We start from the raw sequence: 19,593 nt of genomic DNA, 5'->3' as shown, positions 1-19,593 counted from the left end.
CCCTGAGATGACTCTTTTAAAGATTCCTGGGTTTTAAAAAAAACCCAGCCTATTACACAATATGCTAATTGAAACCCACTTATGTTTGATTTTTGAATCTCAAGATGTGCCAAGATGCCTGAAGTCTGTGTTGCCGTTGAAAGTTCTTGCCCTGCTTTTGGCTTTTATTTCGAACACATCCAGCTGTATAAATTCTTTTATTGTCTGAACGTCTGGTAGGAAATAGGAGAAAGTTAACAGGGACGGCAGCTATGGGCTGAATTGGTGTGGGCTTAATAGTCTCAAGACCCTGTCTTGAAGGAGTTCTTATTTTTTATTTTTTAACAAGACCTGCCTCTAAAATGTCTTTTTTAAAAAATTATTATTATTATTATTATTATTATTATTATTATTATTATTATTATTATTATTATTAATTGGATTTGTATGCAGCCCTTCTCCGAAAACTCAGGGCGGCTCACAGAATGAATATAGAAACAAAGCGTAGAAAACAAATCTAATGCATTCAAAAACTACAGCAAAAAAACCTATATATTACTCAATCAGACAATCCAATCGCAACATGCATTACATTTATTGGTCAGGGGGAAAGATCCAATTTAATGAGAAACGGTTAGTTTGTGGGTGCAGAAAAGGTAAACATTATGCAGGATGGACCACGTTATTGTTGCGAATCCAAAATCTGTCCCAGGAGAATTCCAGAATTCACCCCATTCAGGGGTGTTCTGTCGGCGTGTTTCAACCGCCCGTAATTACAGAGTAATTAGTCCAGGAAGACACACACCACACGATAAAAGGAAAACCCAAAAGTTTTTATAAACAGAAAAACAGAAACAGCTCCCTTTTTAAATGTCAAAGGGATTTTCTGGTACACACAAGGCACAGGTTGAATGCAGTCCAATTGCTCACCCAATAACTGGGAAATTGAGTCCAATTCTAAAGTCCAGAGAGTCCACACACAATCTTGAACAGCACAAAAAACATGATCTTGATGAAACAATGAATCAGATAAACTGCCATGAGGCTAAAACACCAAGCTGTACTTTTATCTGTAGCACTAATTACAGCAGCCCCACCCAACCACAGGTGGCCTCATTTTCTCTTGTAATAATCCTTCAGTTATTGTCTCCTATGCATCACTCTATGCATGCATGGATGTGTCATTAATTCTTGTTCAGAATCCCGGGATGATACAGATGATTGATCTCCTCCTGGGCTGTCTGCCAAACTCTCTTCTTCCCTGTCACTCACGCTTTCTTGGTCAGAGGAGGCTTCGTCGGCAGATTCCATTGGGAACAAAACAGGCTTGCGGCATGTGGATGTTTCCCCCTCATCCACCTGCACATTCCTTGGGGCAGGAGCTGGGCCAGAGCTAACCACAACACAGGGGTGAAATGCTTCCGGTTCGTTTGTGCCTGTCGGTGGTCAGAGAGCTGGTCATGAAGGGAGTGTCAGGCTCCACCCACCTGCCCAGTTTTATTTATTTATTTATTTTATTTTATTTATTCAATTTTTATGCCACCCTTCTCCTTAGACTTACAACATGTTAGCAATAGAACTTTTTAACAGAGCCAGCCTTCTGCCACACGAATCCCAGCGACCACTTAGATCGCACAGAGTGGGCCTTCTCCGAGTCCCGTCAACTAAACAATGTCGTTTGGCGGAACCCAGGGAAAGAGCCTTCTCTGTGGCGGCCCCGACCCTATGGAACCAGCTCCCCCCAGAGATCAGAATTGCCCACACCCTCCTCGCCTTTCATAAGCTCCTTAAAACCCACCTCTGTCATCAGGCATGGGGGAACTAAGATATTCCTTTTCCCCTGGGCCCATACAATTTATGCATGGTGTGTTTGTGTGTATGTTTGGTTTTTAATAAGGGTTTTTAGTTATTTTAAATATTAGATTTGTCATATGCTGTTTTTATTATTGTTGTTAGCCGCCCCGAGTCTACGGAGAGGGGCGGCATACAAATCTAATTAATAATAATAATAATAATAATAATAATAATAATAATAATCCCCACAATCCAGGTCTTCATTTTATCCACCTCAGAAGGATGGAAGGTTGAGTCAACCTTGAGCCAGTGATGAGATTTGAACCGCTGACCTGCAGATCTACAGTCAGCTTTAGTGGCCTGCAGTATAGCACTCTACCTGCTACGCCACCCCGGCTCATCAGTAGCCACCATTTGGATTATTTTACCCTGTGCGCAAACACAGAATGCTTTGCACATGTGCTGACGGTTAAAGAACCCAAGTGGCGGCAAGTGACTGGGTGGGCGGAGCCTCATTCTCCCTTCACGACTGGATCTCCAATGACCGATAGGCACTAGCGAACCGGGAACATTTCACTCCTGCCCAGTGGTGGGCTGCACTTGGTACCAGGCCACACGGCAGTGCGGTGGCAAAAAACGAGATGCGCATGCAGCTGCACATTCCCGGCCAGTGCGCGTGCACCCCATGTGAGATTTGGCTTCTGCGCATGCACTGCAAGAGAAATCTCACGTGAGGACACTCGTACATGCAAGATGTTGCCTATTTTTGGCTTTTTTTTGCTTTGGAGCATGCGCGGAAGAAAGAAATTGCCGAAAATTGGTGAAATGTCACTTGCACGAGCATCCGTGTGTGGGATTTCTTTTGTGGCGCATGCACAGAAGCCAAATCTCATGCTGAAGCATGCGCGCCCACACCAGACATGTGCACGCCCGCGCCGGTCTCGGAGAGCGCACCAGTAGAGTCCTCGGAGAGGGGCAGCATATAAATAATAATAATAATAATAATAATAATAATAATAATAATAATAATAATAATAATTATTATTATTATTATTAATTAGATTTGTATCCCCCCTCTCTCCGAAGACTCGGGGCGGCTCACAACAATAAAAATAATATTATAGCAAAACAAATCTAATATTAAAAGAAGGATATAAAACCCTATCATATATTTTAAAACCGAACAGCACATTCATACCAAACATGAAACAAAATATAAAGAAGCCTGGGGGAAAGGTGTCTCAACTCCCCCATGCCTGGCAGTATAAGTGAGTCTTGAGTAATTTACAAAAGACAAGGAGGGTGGGGGCAGTTCTAATCTCCGGGGGGTTGATTCCAGAGGGCCGGGGCCGCCACAGAGAAGGCTCCAATTAATAAATAAATAAAATAATAAATAAGTAGCGCCGAAGAAGAGCGACCCTTCACTGTCCTGGCCTGTATTATTTTAGAAACATCGACTGTACTTTGGCACCAAAAAAATTATCATTTTTTTTTTGGTGTCTCTCAACAGCTGCAGTATCTCTCAAAAAGTACATAAACAGTATGTATACATCTCGGTCAAGTTCAGTGTCCTAAACTAGCATTGGCTCCTGCTTAAACTTTAGCGTAGTCCAGTATTTGTAGAACAGCTCCGTCCCGTACAGATTAACAATGGGTCACATGTCCCACAGTTTATAAACCAAGTTGTTGGATGACATCATTGAGCTCCTTCCAACCATCTTCACACGATTTTGATTTATTTTGGCAAATCCCAAGAGACCTACATGTTTGTATACAGCTCTTCATTTCCAAGACATGGGATCCAGGGAGAAGGAAGACTTATAGCTGCAGAAAGTTTAGAACTAAGACGCCTTAAACAAGATCTAAGTATTGCCCACAAAATCATGTGCTGCAACGTCCTGCCTGTCGGCGACTACTTCAGCTTCAACCACAACAACACAAGAGCACACAACAGATTTAAACTTAATATTAACCTCTCCAAACTTCACTGTAAAAAATATGACTTCAGGAACCGAGTTGTCGAAGCGTGGAACTCATTACTGGACTCCATAGTGTCATCCCCAAACCCCCAACACTTTACCCTTAGATTATCTACGGTTGACCTATCCAGATTCCTAAGAGGTCAGTAAGGGGCGAGAACAAGTGCACTAGAGTGCCTTCCGTCCCCTGTCCTATTGCCCTCTTATATCTCCTATACCTTTCTTCTATTCCTATATTTCTTCTTCTATTCTTTCATTAATATGTTCTATTACTATACCTTCTTTTCTATTCTTTCTTAGACAGGCTTTGTTTTGTTATTACAATATCTAAAAATGGGACTTATATGGAGTACTGTCGACATTCTTTACTTTGCAGGTTCCTTTGTAATTTTACTTTAAATATAATCTCATAAAAATAATAATAATAAAATAATAATAAAATAATAAAAATAAAAATAAATAAATCCAATGAGGCTGGATGTGCCGTAAGATTGCTGATATATGCAGTAGGTTGGCTCTATCCAGGAATAAAAACAAAACTCTCATTAAAATGTAAAACATGTAAGTGTATGCTGCCCCTCTCCGTAGACTCGGGACGGCTCACAACAGAATAAAACAGTTCATAACAAATCTAATAATTTATTTTATATTTTATATTTAAAATATTTTAAAAACCCCATTATTAAGCAGACATATGTACAAACATACCATACACAAACTGTATAGGCCCGGGGGAGATATCTCAGTTCCCCCATGCCTGACGGCAAAGGTGGGTTTTGAGGAGTTTACGAAAGGCAAGGAGGGTGGGGGCATTTCTTATCTCTGGGGGGAGTTGGTTCCAGAGAGTCGGGGCCGCCACAGAGAAGGCTCTTCCCCTGGGGCCCGCCAACCGACATTGTTTAGTTGACAGGACCCGGAGAAGGCCCACTCTGTGGGACCTAATCGGTCACTGGGATTCGTGCAGCAGAAAGTATTTTATAGGGCTTCACCTGGTTTGGAAGATCTATATCAAACTCTACAGCACCTCATTAAAGCAGCCTTGTCATTTTTCAGACATCCAAATTGAAAACATGGTCGCTTCCGAATCTTTTCTGGGAGGAAAAATGTGCAGTCACAATGTTAATAATTCACACATCTTTGCCGAGGAAGAAATTTGGTTCAGGATACAAAAGCATTGCATGTGTGTTTGTATCTGGATGGGCGAATTAATGGGTGGTGTTCTTTTTGTTTTGCATGATAGATGTGGACGAATGCCAAGCTATCCCTGGGATTTGTCAAGGAGGAAATTGCATTAATACAGTTGGATCTTTTGAGTGCAAGTGCCCAGCTGGACACAGGTTTAATGAAGTGACACAAAAATGTGATGGTAAGTCTTTCTAAGCTTCTCTATGGAAAGATAGGAAACTTCACATTCAGTATGTTAATTCCATCCTTTGGGCAAAAAATGTATTTATTCATGGCAAAATATGCAGCCAGATGTTCCATTTCATGGAACTTAAAAGCTGTCGCATTTCTTTGATTCCTAAATATGGATGTTGCATTTTTACCAAGTTTTGCTGCTCAGAAAATTTGGTAATTTGGGAAGGTTTGCCTATTTGCCGATGACTCTAAAGTGTGCAATAGGGTTGATATTCCTGCAGGCGTCTGTAATATGGTAAATGATGTAGCTTTACTAGATAAATGGTCAAAGCAATGGAAACTGCAGTTTAATGTTTCCAAATGTAAGATAATGCACTTGGGGAAAAGGAATCCTCAATCTGAGTATTGCATTGACAGTTCTGTGTTAGCAAAAACTTCAGAAGAGAAGGATTTAGGGGTAGTGATTTCTGACAGTCTCAAAATGGGTGAACAGTGCAGTCAGGTGGTAGGGAAAGCAAGTAGGATGCTTGGCTGCATAGCTAGAGGTATAACAAGCAGGAAGAAGGAGATTATGATCCCGCTATATACAGTACTGGTGAGACCACATTTGCAATACTGTGTTCACCTACAAAAAGATATTGACAACATTGAACGGGTCCAAAGACGGGCTACAAGAATGGTGGGAGGTCTTAAGCATAAAACGTATCAGGAAAGACTTAATGAACTCAATCTGTATAGTCTGGAGGACAGAAGGAAAAGGGGGGACATGATCGAAACATTTAAATATGTTAAAGGGTTACATAAGGTTCAGGAGGGAAGTGTTTTTAATAGGAAAGTGAACACAAGAACAAGGGGACACAATCTGAAGTTAGTTGGGGGACAGATCAAAAGCAACATGAGAAAATATTATTTTACTGAAAGAGTAGTGGATCCTTGGAACAAACTTCCAGCAGATGTGGTTGGTAAAACCACAGTAACTGAATTTAAACATGCTGGGGATAAACATATATCCATCCTAAGATAAAATACAGAAAATAGTATAAGGGCAGACTAGATGGATCATGAGGTCTTTTTCTGCCGTCAGTCTTCTATGTTTCTATGTAAGAACTCACGGTCCCATTATTTCCCAAGAATTTGATTTTTTTTTTTGCTTTCTTAGCATTAAAACAGCCTAATACAATGGCCATTACTGGAGTTATGCAGACGGTATCCTTAAGCGAACTGTTCGTTGCAGTGAATCACAACAACACATCTATCAAAAACAACCCTTTTAAAAGTAGTAACACAATTTGTCCTGAGTGTAATTCCCTAAAATTCTGGAGATTGGCTGTCTTCTAACATAGGGCTTATTTCTAAACGTTAGCTTAAATAATAATCTTTACACAACAACTACTTTGTCATTTTTTATTCTGTCTTATGTAAACCAATTTGCAAAGGATTTGATCCAGACAAATAGAGTTTTCATGCTGTCTGCCAACAATGTTGGCCAAAGGGCAGGCAAAGGGGAGGAATGCCTTAATTTCTCCAACATCACTGAAGTGTTTCTTTTCGGAGAGAAACTCAGTAGCGACCCATTTCAGAAACTTAACTCCACCAGATTACGTGGAATTAACTAAAACGATTCCCACTGTCTGAATTCGCCTTGGATTCTTGTTTCAGTGGGGTTGCAAAGCAGGACATCCAAATTGCAGAGCGTTGCTGGAATTTTTGAACTGACGCAATCATATTTTCAGAGCCGTAGTCTCGTAGAACCCAAACTGAGCAAGCACTTTTTGCAGCTAAAATTTTAAGTTCCTGTAGGCTGGATAATATAAGAATTATAGAAACATAGAAATTATAAACTAATCATCGCAGGAGAACATTGGGGAAGATAAAGAAGGTCTTGGTGCCTTCTGAGATTGATTACATAGAAACATAAAAGATTGACGGCAGAAAAAGACCTCATGGTCCATCTAGTCTGCCCTTATACTATTTTCTGTATTTTATCTTAGGATGGATATATGTTTATCCCAGGCATGTTTAAATTCAGTTAATGTGGATTTATCTACCACGTCTGCTGGAAGTTTGTTCCAAGGATCTACTACTCTTTCAGTAAAATAATATTTTCTCATGTTGCTTTTGATCTTTCCCCCAACTAACTTCAGATTGTGTCCCCTTGTCCTTGTGTTCACTTTCCTATTAAAAACACTTCCCTCCTGAACCTTATTTAACCCTTTAATATATTTAAATGTTTCGATCATGTCCCCCCTTTTCCTTCTGTCCTCCAGACTGGAGGATATTTATGTATATAAATATACTATATAAATCTCAGATTGGTCTAACACTTGGCAACTTCAAATATCATCTAGCAAATGCTCTGTCCTCCACATCGGCAAAAAGAATCCGAACTTCGTATACAAACTAAATAAACAAAATCTGACAAACAGCCTCCACGCAGTAAAAGACCCTGGAATACTAATATCAAATGACTTAAGTGCCAAAGCCCACTGCAACAATATAGCCAAAAAGGCTTCTTATCAACCTGATCCTACGTAGCTTCTGCTCCGGCAATCTCACACTACTCACCAGAGCTTACAAAACTTTCGCCAGACCCATCCTCGAATACAGCTCACCTGTCTGGAACCCACACCGAATTTCGGACATTAACACCCTAGGAAAGGTCCAACGATACTTCACCAGAAGAGCCCTTCACTCCACCACTCGAAACAAAATACCCTACAAAACTAGACTTACAATCCTGGGTCTAGAAAGCTTAGAACTACGACGCCTTAAACATGATCTAAGTATTGCCCACAAGATCATATGCTGCAACATCCTGCCTGTCAACAACTACTTCAGCTTCAACCGCAATAACACAAGAGCACACAACAGGTTCAAACTTAATATCAACCGCTCCAAACTTGACTGTAAAAAATATGACTTTAGCAATCGAGTTGTTGAAGCGTGGAACTCATTACCAGACTCCGTGGTGTCAACCCCCAACCCCCAACATTTTCCCCTTAGACTTTCCATGGTTGACTTCTCCAGATTCCTTAGAGGTCAGTAAGGGGCGAGCATAAGTGCACTAGTGTGCCTTCCGTCCCCTGTCCAATTGTCTCTCCTATATTTTATATATCTTTTCTCCCATCCATATATCCTTCCTCTACTCTTCATTGATGTATTCTATTCTCATATCTCTTCTTCTAACCCTTCCCTGATATTTACTACTACACGTTTTTATTCTCCTTAACTTTCAATTTGTATTGGACAAAATAAATAAATAAAATAAAATAAATAAAGTAACCAATTAAAATTTAGGAGGCACAGCATGAATTTCAGGTTGGAATGAATGGATGTCCTGTTTTAAAACCCCTAGGAGTATGTTGAACAACAATTAAAAAATCATTCAGTAAGGCAAGGTAGTCCCTTCCTAAATCCAGAATTGTGTAGTCCCATCATCTACTATAATTGCCGTTTCAAGGGTGTTCCAATTTTAACATCAAAGATAAACACACACCTCTTGATTTCAAGACTCATCCTTTCCTATTCGAAGTTACCACAGTTCTTTGAAGAATTAATAAACCCTTGAGACTTCTTTGGTTTAAGCCAACTGTCTAGTTTTGGAAGATGACTACCTTTCACTTCAAAATACATCATTCTAAACACTTCCCTCCTGAACCTTACTCAACCCTAAATGTTTTGATCCTGTCCCTCCCTTTCCCTTCTGTCCTCCAGGCTATACATATGGAGTTTTTATTTATTTATTTATTTATTTATTTTGTCCAATACATAATACACATTGAAGAGAAAGATATGTAATAATATAAGTAAAGAAAAGAATAGAAGAAAAGATATAAAAGTATAGGTGAACATATTTGAAAGGAAGAAAAGATAAATGAGATAAGGAGAGACAATTGGACAGGGGACGGAAGGCACACTGGTGCACTTATGCACGCCCCTTACTGACCTCTAAGGAACCTGGAGAGGTCAATCGTGGATAGTCTAAGGGAAAAATGTTTGGGGTTAGGGGTTGACACTACTGAGTCAGGTAATGAGTTCCACGCTTCGACAACTCGGTTGTTGAAGTCATATTTTTTTACAATCAAGTTTGGAGCGGTTAATATTAAGTTTGAATCTGTTGCGCGCTCTTGTGTTGTTGCGATTGAAGCTGAAATAGTCATTGACAGGTAGAACGTTGCAGCATATGATCTTGTGGGCAATACTTAGATCGTGTTTTAGGCGACGTAGTTCTAAGCTTTCTAGACCTAGGATTGATAGTCTGCTTTCGTAGGGTATTCTGGTTCATGAAGTCTTTCCTGATACGTTTTATGCTTAAGACTTTCCACCCTTTTGGTAGCATTGGTAGCAACACCTCTTCATGCCACAACTGGCAAAGGACACCTTCTAAAAGGGAAAAGAAAAATGCTTAAAAGGGCCTCGGCAATTTATAAGGTTAGTGCACTTGGGGAAAAGGAATCCTCAATCTGAGTATTGCATTGGCAGTTCTGTGTTAGCAAAAACTTCAGAAGAGAAGGATTTAGGGGGAGTGATTTCTGACAGTCTCAAAATGGGTGAGCAGTGTGGTCGGGCAGTACGAAAAGCAAGTAGGATGCTTGGCTGCATAGCTAGAGGTATAACAAGCAGGAAGAGGGAGATTGTGATCCCCTTATATAGAGCGCTGGTGAGACCACATTTGGAGTACTGTGTTCAGTTCTGGAGACCTCACCTACAAAAAGATATTGACAAAATTGAACGGGTCCAAAGACGGGCTACAAGAATGGTGGAAGGTCTTAAGCATAAAATGTATCAGGAAAGACTTAATGAATTCAATCTGTATAGTCTGGAGGACAGAAGGAAAAGGGGGGACATGATCGAAACATTTAAATATATTAAAGGGTTAAATAAGGTCCAGGAGGGAAGAGTTTTTAATAGGAAAGTGAACACAAGGACAAGGGGACACAATCTGAAGTTAGTTGGGGGAAAGATCAAAAGCAACTTGAGAAAATATTATTTCACTGAAAGAGTAGTAGATCCTTGGAACAAACTTCCAGCAGACGTGGTTGGTAAATCCACAGTAACTGAATTTAAACATGCCTGGGATAAACATAGATCCATTGTAAGATAAAATACAGGAAATAGTATAAGGGCAGACTAGATGAACCATGAAGTCTTTTTCTGCCGTCAGTCTTCTATGTTTCTATGTTTCTAGTTTCTATTCAAATCATCCTTGTTTTTAAACCCATAGATATCGATGAATGCAGCACCATCCCTGGCATCTGCGAAGGGGGCGAATGTTCTAACACCATCAGTAGTTACTTTTGCAAATGTCCCTCCGGATATGCCACAACGCCCGATGGCACCGGCTGCATTGGTGAGTAAGGAATTGCAAACATGGGTGTGGTTATGGGCAAGCCTGTTAGAATCCGGCTCTTTGAATCCAAGAAAGAGAGGCGGCAATTCACAGAAACATGACGTTAATATTTTTCAAGGTATCGGAGGAGTTCCCCGAAGTTAGCTTTTGTGAAATGGTTACTCATCCATAGTTCCCTCTAAGCTGATCAGTGAGCAATCGCTCACTTAAAAATCATCATCAACTCAGAGTTTTCCAAACCTGCCCAGAAGCCGAGAGGGAAAAAGTGAGAGGGAAGGAGAGAGAGAGGAAGAGAGAGAAACGGGTAGAAAAAAGAGAGGAAGGAAAAGAGAAAGAAAAAGAATGGGAGTAAGGAAGAGAGAAAGAAAATCAAAATCTACTTTGAAACTAGCTCAACTATTTAAGTGGCATTTTGATATTGATAGAGTTGCCCTATTATGAGCTCACTGTTATAGACACACAGTACAGTATTTTATTTTGAAATTCTCTGAGGCAAAACAGGGTGGGTTTTTTATTTGTTTGTTTGTTTATTTATTATTTCTGTGCCTCCCAGTCCCGAAGGGACTGCCGCTCAGACACTATACTTTTCCGCCCACCCCCCCAAAAAATTAGAGGGAACACTGTACTCATCTGTAAATTTCTTTCTGTGTGTTTAGTGCAAGGAATATTTTCTTTCAGCTTTCCTTTAAGCAGATATTTTATTTATTTATTTTATTTTTATTTATTTATTTTGTCCAATACACAATGAGGGTTTTAGTGGGTATATATCTATATACACATAGTAAAATACATGATGAAGGTTATAGAGGAGATACTCATAGTAAAATATATCTAAGAAATAATAGAAAAGAAGATATAGTAATAGAACATATCAATGAAAGAATAGAAGAGATATAGGAATAGAAGAAAGGTGTAGGAGATATAGGAGAGCAATAGGACAGGGGACGGAAGGCACTCTAGTGCACTTGTACTCGCCCCTTACTGACCTCTTAGGAATCTGGATAGGTCAACCGTAGATAATCTAAGGGTAAAGTGTTGGGGGTTTGGGGATGACACTATGGAGTCCAGTAATGAGTTCCACGCTTCGACAACTCGATTACTGAAGTCATATTTTTTACAGTCAAGTTTGGAGCGGTTAATATTAAGTTTAAATCTGTTGTGTGCTCTTGTGTTGTTGTGGTTGAAGCTGAAGCAGTCAACCCAGGTATTGGCAAATCCTGTTTGTTTTAAGGAAACGGCTCTCTTTGATTTGGGTTTGATTTGGGTTCTGTGTGTTTCAAAACTCCATGACTACTCCTTTCCCACTACGCCCCTACTCATTTCCCGCTACTTCTAAGTTCAAGCAGCACATGTAATTAATTAAAAAGCAGTCCCCCAAAAGAATCAATTAAAGAGTTTCCTATCCATCCAACATCTGATGCATTTTGGGGAGCAGCTTTCTTGAATTTTTCAAGAAATAACCACACAATTTGGTCATTCACAATAGGATCCTTAGTCAAAGTTAATATTCTCCTGTTAAGGAACGTAGCTAAAATACTTTTAAAAGCTCTTTTCATTTAAGCTAGCATTCCCCGGTAGATATGTGCATTAAAATAAATAAATCAATGGCAACAGTACAAGAAGGAGCTGCATACATCAGCAGTTTGCGAGTGTAAGAATGCAGCTTAGGTTGGTTTGTTATGTACTGGAAATACAGATGTATTATGAGAAGGGAAAAAACCAGGGAATGAGGGGGGGAAATAGAGAAATAAGAGAGGAAAGGAGGGAAGGAAAGAAGGGGGAAAAGAAGGGCAAGGAAGGAAGGGAAAAGAAAAAGAGAAAAGAAAGAATGAAAAAGAAAGAAAGAAAGAAAGAAAGAAAAAGAGGATAGAAGAATGCAGCCCTTATGACTTACCATCTTTATTTTGTTAAGTCTGCTCAGTTTCTGGGTGTTCCTGTTTGAAATACAATACCTTTTCCAAATGCAGGTTTTTACATATCTCTTCATATCAGAAGGGGTCACTTGAGGGGAAAATGCAGAACAAAACTGACATGGAATAGGACCAATCGTATAAACTTTACTTTTTCCTCGGAAATCTGGAACACATTTATTTGGGGAGGTGATTCATTTTGGATGCCTTTCTAAAAAAAGTTTAGGGCAGTGTTTGATGTCTACTGTAGTTTGGACCTCACAAGAGTACACAATAATGCATTTTCCTCGCTAATTACCCAAAATATTACACCTAAAACAATAACAAAAAACATTTTGCTCTTTATAGCCGCAGAGGCCTTCAAATTTGGCAGTACACTATTAAAAAGTTGTTGAGACTCTAGAAAAAGTGCAGAGAAGAGCAACAAAGATGATTAGGGGACTGGAGACTAAAACATATGATGAACGGTTACAGGAACTGAGTATGGCTAGTTTAATGAAAAGAAGGACCAGCGGAGACATGATCGCAGTCTTCCCATATTTGAGGAACTGCCACATAGAGGAAGGGGTCAACGTATTTTCCAAAGCACTGGAAGGCCAGACAAGGAATAAGGGATGGAAACTGACCAAGGAGAGATTCAATCTAGAAATAAGGAGAAATTTTCTGACAAGGAGAACAATCTACCAATGGAGCAGAAATTGTCTTCAGAAGTTGTGGGAGCTTCATCTCTGGAGGTTTTGAAGAAGAGATTTATCAGAGCTAGTGTAGGGTCTCCTGCTTGGGCAGATGGGGCTCGATCAGTGTTTCCCAACCTTGGCAACTTGAAGATATCTGGACTTCATGGGGCTACCTCTGAAAAGTGTTCGGAAACTTCAGATTGTGCAGAACGCGGCCGCGAGAGCCATCATGGGGCTTCCTAGTTTCGCCCATGTTTCTGCAACACTCCGTGGCCTGCATTGGCTGCCGATCAGTTTCCGGCCACAATTCAAAGTGTTGGTTATGACCTTTAAAGCCCTGCATGGCATTGGACCAGAGTACCTCTGGAACCGCCTTCTACCGCACAAATCCCAGCGACCGATAAGGTCCCACACAATTGGCCTTCTCCAGGTCCTGTTGACCAAACAATGTCGTTTGGCGGGCCCCAGGGGAAGAGCCTTCTCTGTGGCAGCCCCAGCCCTCTGGAATCAACTCCCCCCAGAGATTAGAACTGCCCCCACACTCCTTGTCTTTCGTAAATTACTCAAGACCCATCTATACCACCAGGCATGGGGGAGTTGAGACACCTTTCCCCCAGGCTTTTTTATATTTATGTTTGGGTATGTATATGTTGTTTGCTTTTTTAAATATGATAGGGTTTTATGTGCTTTTAAATATTAGATTTGTTTTCGCTGGAATATTGTTTTTATTATTGTTGTGAGCCGCCCCGAGTCTTCGGAGAGGGGCGGCATACAACTCTAATAAATTGAATTGAAATTGAATTGACTTCAACTCCCAGAATTCCCCAGCCAGCATTCACTGGCTGAGGAATTCTGGGAGTTGAAGTCCAGATATCTTCAAGTTGCCAAGGTTGGGAAACACTGGGCTAGATAACCTAAAAAGGTCCCTTCCAACTCCATTAATCTGTTAAACAGCCCTAGCATGCTGCCCCTACATAGTAAGAGCAATTACCCTTATAAAAAGTTTGTGAACTCTGCTTTTTAAATATAATTCTGGATGCATTCGGACCCTTTTCCTGTCTGTCTCCTGCTTTTATATCCAGGATGTGAACGAGAGCGTAGATAGTCCAAACTATCAGGAACTAAAATCGGTCCTTGACCCTAGTCTCAGAATTCCTAAAAGACATGGGAAGGAATGTGTCCCAGTCTTGGTGACGAACTTGCAAAGAATGTTTAGATATATCTTCTTTCCTGGTTTAGCATCTTTTGGGGACAAACGGCCTTTCTCAGGCAATGTCTTCGGCATCAGTGCAAATAGGGTGACCGTACTTCTTACAGGTTTCAAGCTTAGCTCATTTCACACCATGACTGTCGGCTCAAGCATTTTAATGGAATTGCTGGATATTTCAGCAAGGACATGAAATAGTGAAAGCTTTACATATTCCAGACCCCCGAGCCCTTCTTAATTTCGGCAACATTTCCAAAACAAAACACACTCGCATGCAAAAAACCCAGCCCATTCCCCGCCGATAGCTCAGCTTTGCATCTTCTATATTTGCAGTGTTTCAAAGATGCTAGCCAAAAAACCACAGGACTGGGCACAAAACTAGTCTGGAATCAGTCGCACTAATGTTAGTTCAAAAATCTCTCTTTTTTCCCCCTCCTCCTTCCTTTCCACCGTTTTTCTATGCCTGTAATTCAGCTGTAAAGCTCTTTTTTTTTGGCCCGTCTCAGGTTTGATTTCAAAACAGCCCTTTTCCGTTTCCTGTTCCACACCAATCATATTCTCAACTAAAACATCTTTTTTTTTCTTCCTGAAAAGGTTTTCTTAGTACAATCTGGGATGGGGAGCAGCACTTTTCTTGAAGAAATTTTGTAGATTCCTAAGAAATAGCTCCATCCTGGAGCAACTCAGACTGGGAATGGCTTGGATCTCAGACAGACAGTAGATTTTAAGGCAGGAGATAGGAAGCAGGTCCCGCTGTGAGGATAATTCAAGGATGAAAAAGAGCATTCCACCCCGAGTTAAATCTCAGTTCACTGCTTCTCTTCACCCCGTTTGCTTAGTCAGTGTTTATTTATTTCTTCTGCTGCCCTACTTTGCTGAGAATAGAATATGTTGTAAGCCGCCCTGAGTCCTCGGAGAAGGAAAACAGAATAGAATAATACAGTGATACCTCGTCTTACGAACTTAATTGGTTTCGGGACGAGGTTTGTAAGGTGAAAAGTTTGTAAGACCAAACAATGTTTCCCATAGGAATCAATGGGAAAGTGATTAATGCGTGCAAGCCCAAAACTCACCCCTTTTGCCAGCCGAAGCGCCCATTTTTGCACTGCTGGGATTCCCCTGAGGTTCCCCTCCATGGGAAACCCCACCTCCGGACTTCCATGTTTTTGTGATGCTGCAGGGGAATCCCAGCATTGCAAAAACGGGTGCTTCACTGGCAACGGAAGTCCAGAGGTGGGGTTTCCCAGCGAGGGGAGCCTCAGCGAAATTGCAGCATCGCAAAAACACAGAAGTCCTCGCAACCCCACCTCCGGACCTCCGTGTTTTTGTGATGCTGTGATTTCTCTGAGGCTCCCCTCGCTGGGAAACCTCACCTCCAGACTTCTGTTGCCAGCGAAGCGCCCATTTTTGCACTGCTGGGATTCCCCTGCAGCATCACAAAAACACAGAAGTCCGGAGGTGGTGTTTCCCATGGAGGGGAGCCTCAGGGAAATCCCAGCAGCGCAAAAACAGAACAGAAGTCCGGAGGCGGGGCATCCCAGTGGCGGCGGCTTGGGTTTGTAAGGTGAAAATAGTTAGGAAGAAGAGGCAAAAAAATCTTAAACCCCGGGTTTGTATCTCGAAAAGTTTGTATGACGAGGGGTTTTCTAAGATGAGGTATCACTGTATTTATATACATGATAAAAGAGAAACATTAAGAGAGGGGACAGAAGACACCCTGGTGCATTTATGTGCGCCCCTTACTGACCTCTTAGGACTCAGGAGAGGTCAATAGTGGATAGTCTAAGGGTAAAGTTTTGGGGACCAGGTGATGATACTACAGAGTCTTCCCAGGAAGGAAAATAGTTTGGTTTGACACATGATTTTTATTTATTTATTTTATTTATTTATTGGATTTATATGCCGCCCCTCTCCGAAGACTCGGGGCGGCTAACAGCAATCATAAAACAGTGTACAATAGTAATCCATTACTAAAAATGAATTAAAGACCCCTTAATATAAAAAACCAAACATACATACAAACATACCATGCATAAAATTGTAAAGGCCTAGGGGGGAAAGGAATCTTAATTCCCCCATGCCTGGCGGCAGAGTGGGTTTTAAGTAGCTTACGAAAGGCAAGGAGGGTGGGGGCAATTCTAATCTCTGGGGGAAGTTGGTTCCAGAGGGCCGGGGCCGCCACAGAGAAGGCTCTTCCCCTGGGTCCTGCCAAGCGGCATTGTTTACTTGACGGGACCCGGAGAAGACCCACTCTGTGGGACCTGACTGGTTGCTGGGATTCGTGCCACAGAAGGCATTTTCCAGAATGACGAAGACAAAACACTGCAGATTTTTCTTCTAGAATTTTTTTTTAAATTGAATATAAAAATCCCAGTCTGGGTGTTCATATCCTGCTGTCTCTTACACTTCCAGGAATCCCTCCATCTTCCGGCTTAATTTTTTTTTTTTTGTTAACGGCGGCTGCCAGAATTGGCTTCAGTATCTGTCTTGCAGCGTGGTTTTTAAACTTTTTTGAAACTTCAGTATCTTTCTTCCAGTTTTCTTTTTTTTAAAAAAATCACAGATTTCTTCCAGCTATAGGACTATGAAAAATAGATTGCATCTTGTAAGAGGAGAAGGATCAGCTTTGATGCTACCTGCGTGACTGTTCTGTGTCTCGCTTTTTAAAAGTTTTCCAAATCGGGTCCTTTGGGTTTTGTATCTGTCTTCTCCTACAACAGTCTGTGTTTTGTCTTGGGCAGGGGCTATTAGAAGAAGCTTAAGTTTAAGTTTATTGGATTTATGTGCCGCCCCTCTCCAAGGACTCGGGGCAGTTTGCAACATATAAAAAAGATAATATACAGTATATCGAAATCCAAATACAGTGATACCTCATCTTGCAAACGCCTCATCATACAAACTTTTCGAGATACAAACCCGGGCTTTAAAATTTTTTTGCCTCTTCTTACAAGCTATTTTCACCTTACAAACCCACCACTGCCGCTGAGATGCCCTGCCTCCGGACTTCCGTTGCCAGCGAAGCACCCGTTTTTGCACTGCTGGGATTCCCCTGAGACTCCCCTGCATGGGAAACCCCACCTCTGGACTTCTGTGTTTTTGTGATGCTGCAGGGGAATCCCAGCAGGGGAATCCCAGCAGCGCAAAAACGGGCGCTTCGCTGACAACGGAAGTCCAGAGGTGGGGTTTCCCAGCGAGGGGAACCTCAGTGAAATCGCAGCACTGCAAAAACACAGAGGTCTGGAGGTAGGGTTTCGAGGACTTCGGTGTTTTTGCAATGCTGTGATTTCACTGATGCTCCCTTGGCTGGGGAACCCCACCTCCGGACTTCCGTTGCCAGCAAAGCGCTCATTTTTGTGATGCTGGGATTCTCCTGCAGCATTGCAAAAACACAGAAGTCCGGAAGTGAGGTTTCCCATGGAGGGGAGCCTCAAGGGAATCCCAGCAGCGCAAAAACGGGCACTTCGGCTGGCAAAAGGGGTGAATTTTGGGCTTGCATGCATTAATCGCTTTCCCATTGATTCCTATGGGAAACATTGTTTCGTCTTACAAACTTTTCACATTAAGAACCTCGTCCCGGAACCAATTAAGTTTGTAAGACAAGGTATCACTGTAATTAAAATTCAGTTACAACTAAAAAACTAAAGAACCAATTAAACATAACCATTCAATCAACAAACACACTATACATTCATCAGCCAGGGGGGAGAATCTAACAATCTCAAGCATGGCAGCATAGGTGAGTCTTTAAACCAGGGGTCTCAAACCCGGGCCACTTTAAGACTTGTGGACTTCAACTCCCAGAATTCCTCAGCCAGCAAAGCTCAGCACCTCACTTCAGCAAAGCTGGCTGAGGAATTCTGGGGGTTGAAGTCCACAAGTCTTAAAGTGGCCTGGGTTTGAGACCTTTGCTTTAGACTCTTATGAAAGGTGAGGAGGGTGGGAGCAGTACGAATCTCCGGGGGGAGCTGATCCAGAGGGCCGGGGCCACCACAGAGAAGGCATTGTCTAGATGACGGGACCTGAATGGGACCTGACTCTGTGGGACCTAACCGGTCGCTGGGATTATTTGCACATGGTACAATGAAATTAAATGCCATCTTCAGTGTATTGCTATAAAAATAAAACACAAACATACAACCTTTACATTCTGTATATTTAAAATTGAAAACCTGATATTGCATTAATAGTTCAAAAAAAAAAGAGGGAGAGAGAGAAAGAGAGTTGCCCAGGATGAGATGGATCTTTAAGAATGTTTTGAACTTTTTTAAGGAAGCAGGAACTATAAAGCTCTTCCAAAAAGGAGAGGCGACAATCTATGATCCTCTGGGCAATGACATTGACCCTCTGGAGCACTGTCCTATCTGCCATTGTGCAATTGGCAAACCATACACAGATGCAGTAAGGAACCAGTGTAAAATCTTATACAGCTATTTTGTGCAGTGGCAGTATCATAGCCAACTGTCAGAACTTTTGCCAGACTAACCCTTGAATACAGCTCATCTGTCTGCAGCCCGTACTGCATTTCAGATATAAACACTCTAGAAAATGTCCAGAGATACTTTACTAGAAGAGCCCTCCACTCCTCCACTCGCAACGGAATACCCTACACAACCAGACTTACAATCCTAGGTTTAGAAAGCTTAGAACTACGTCGCCTAAAACACGACCTAAGCATAGCCCATAAAATCATCTGCTACAATGTCCTTCCTGTCAACGACTACTTCAGCTTCAACCGCAATAACACCCGAGCACACAGCAGATACAAACTTAAAGTAAACCGCTCTAAACTCGACTGCAGGAAATACGACTTTAGTAATCGAGTAGTTGATGCACGGAACTCTCTACCTGACTCTGTAATATCATCGCCTAACCTGCAAAACGTTACCCTTAGATTGTCCACTGTTGACCTCTCCCGATTCCTAAGAGGTCAGTCAGGGGCGTGCATAAGTGCACCAGAGTGACTTCTGCGCCCTGTCCTAACATTTCTCTCTTATTAGTATGTCTATAAATATTGTTATATCTTTGTATACCACCAATACCTACTTGACAAAACAAATAAATAAATGAATAAAATAGTGTAGGGTCATCTGCTTGGGTGGATGGAGGTTGGACTAGATGATCTATAGGGTCTCTTCCAACTCGGTTAATTTGTGATATACAGTGTTCCCTCGCTTTTCGCGGGGGATGCGTTCCGAGACCTACCGCGAAAGTCGAATTTCCGCGAAGTAGAGATGCGGAAGTAAATACACTATTTTTGGCTACGAACAGTATCCCAAGCCTTCTCTTAACACTTTAAACCCCTAAATTGCAATTTTCCATTCCCTTAGCAACCATTCAT

General features: G+C 41.5%; 1 protein-coding gene across 1 annotated transcript in view; it reads left to right on the top strand.

The window, feature by feature from the left end:
• FBN1 (fibrillin 1) overlaps positions 1-19,593 on the top strand; it is a 248,260-nt gene that overhangs the window by 87,059 nt on the left and 141,608 nt on the right. The window contains 2 exon segments of the mRNA XM_070763010.1: positions 4,993-5,118; positions 10,336-10,461. Of these exon segments, the coding sequence (XP_070619111.1) occupies positions 4,993-5,118; positions 10,336-10,461 (252 nt within the window).

Source organism: Erythrolamprus reginae, chromosome 10 (assembly GCF_031021105.1).
Source record: "Erythrolamprus reginae isolate rEryReg1 chromosome 10, rEryReg1.hap1, whole genome shotgun sequence".
Lineage (NCBI taxonomy): Eukaryota > Metazoa > Chordata > Lepidosauria > Squamata > Dipsadidae > Erythrolamprus > Erythrolamprus reginae.
The sequence above is the reverse complement of the archived record's forward strand: the minus strand, read 5'-3'. Positions and strand labels throughout refer to the sequence as shown.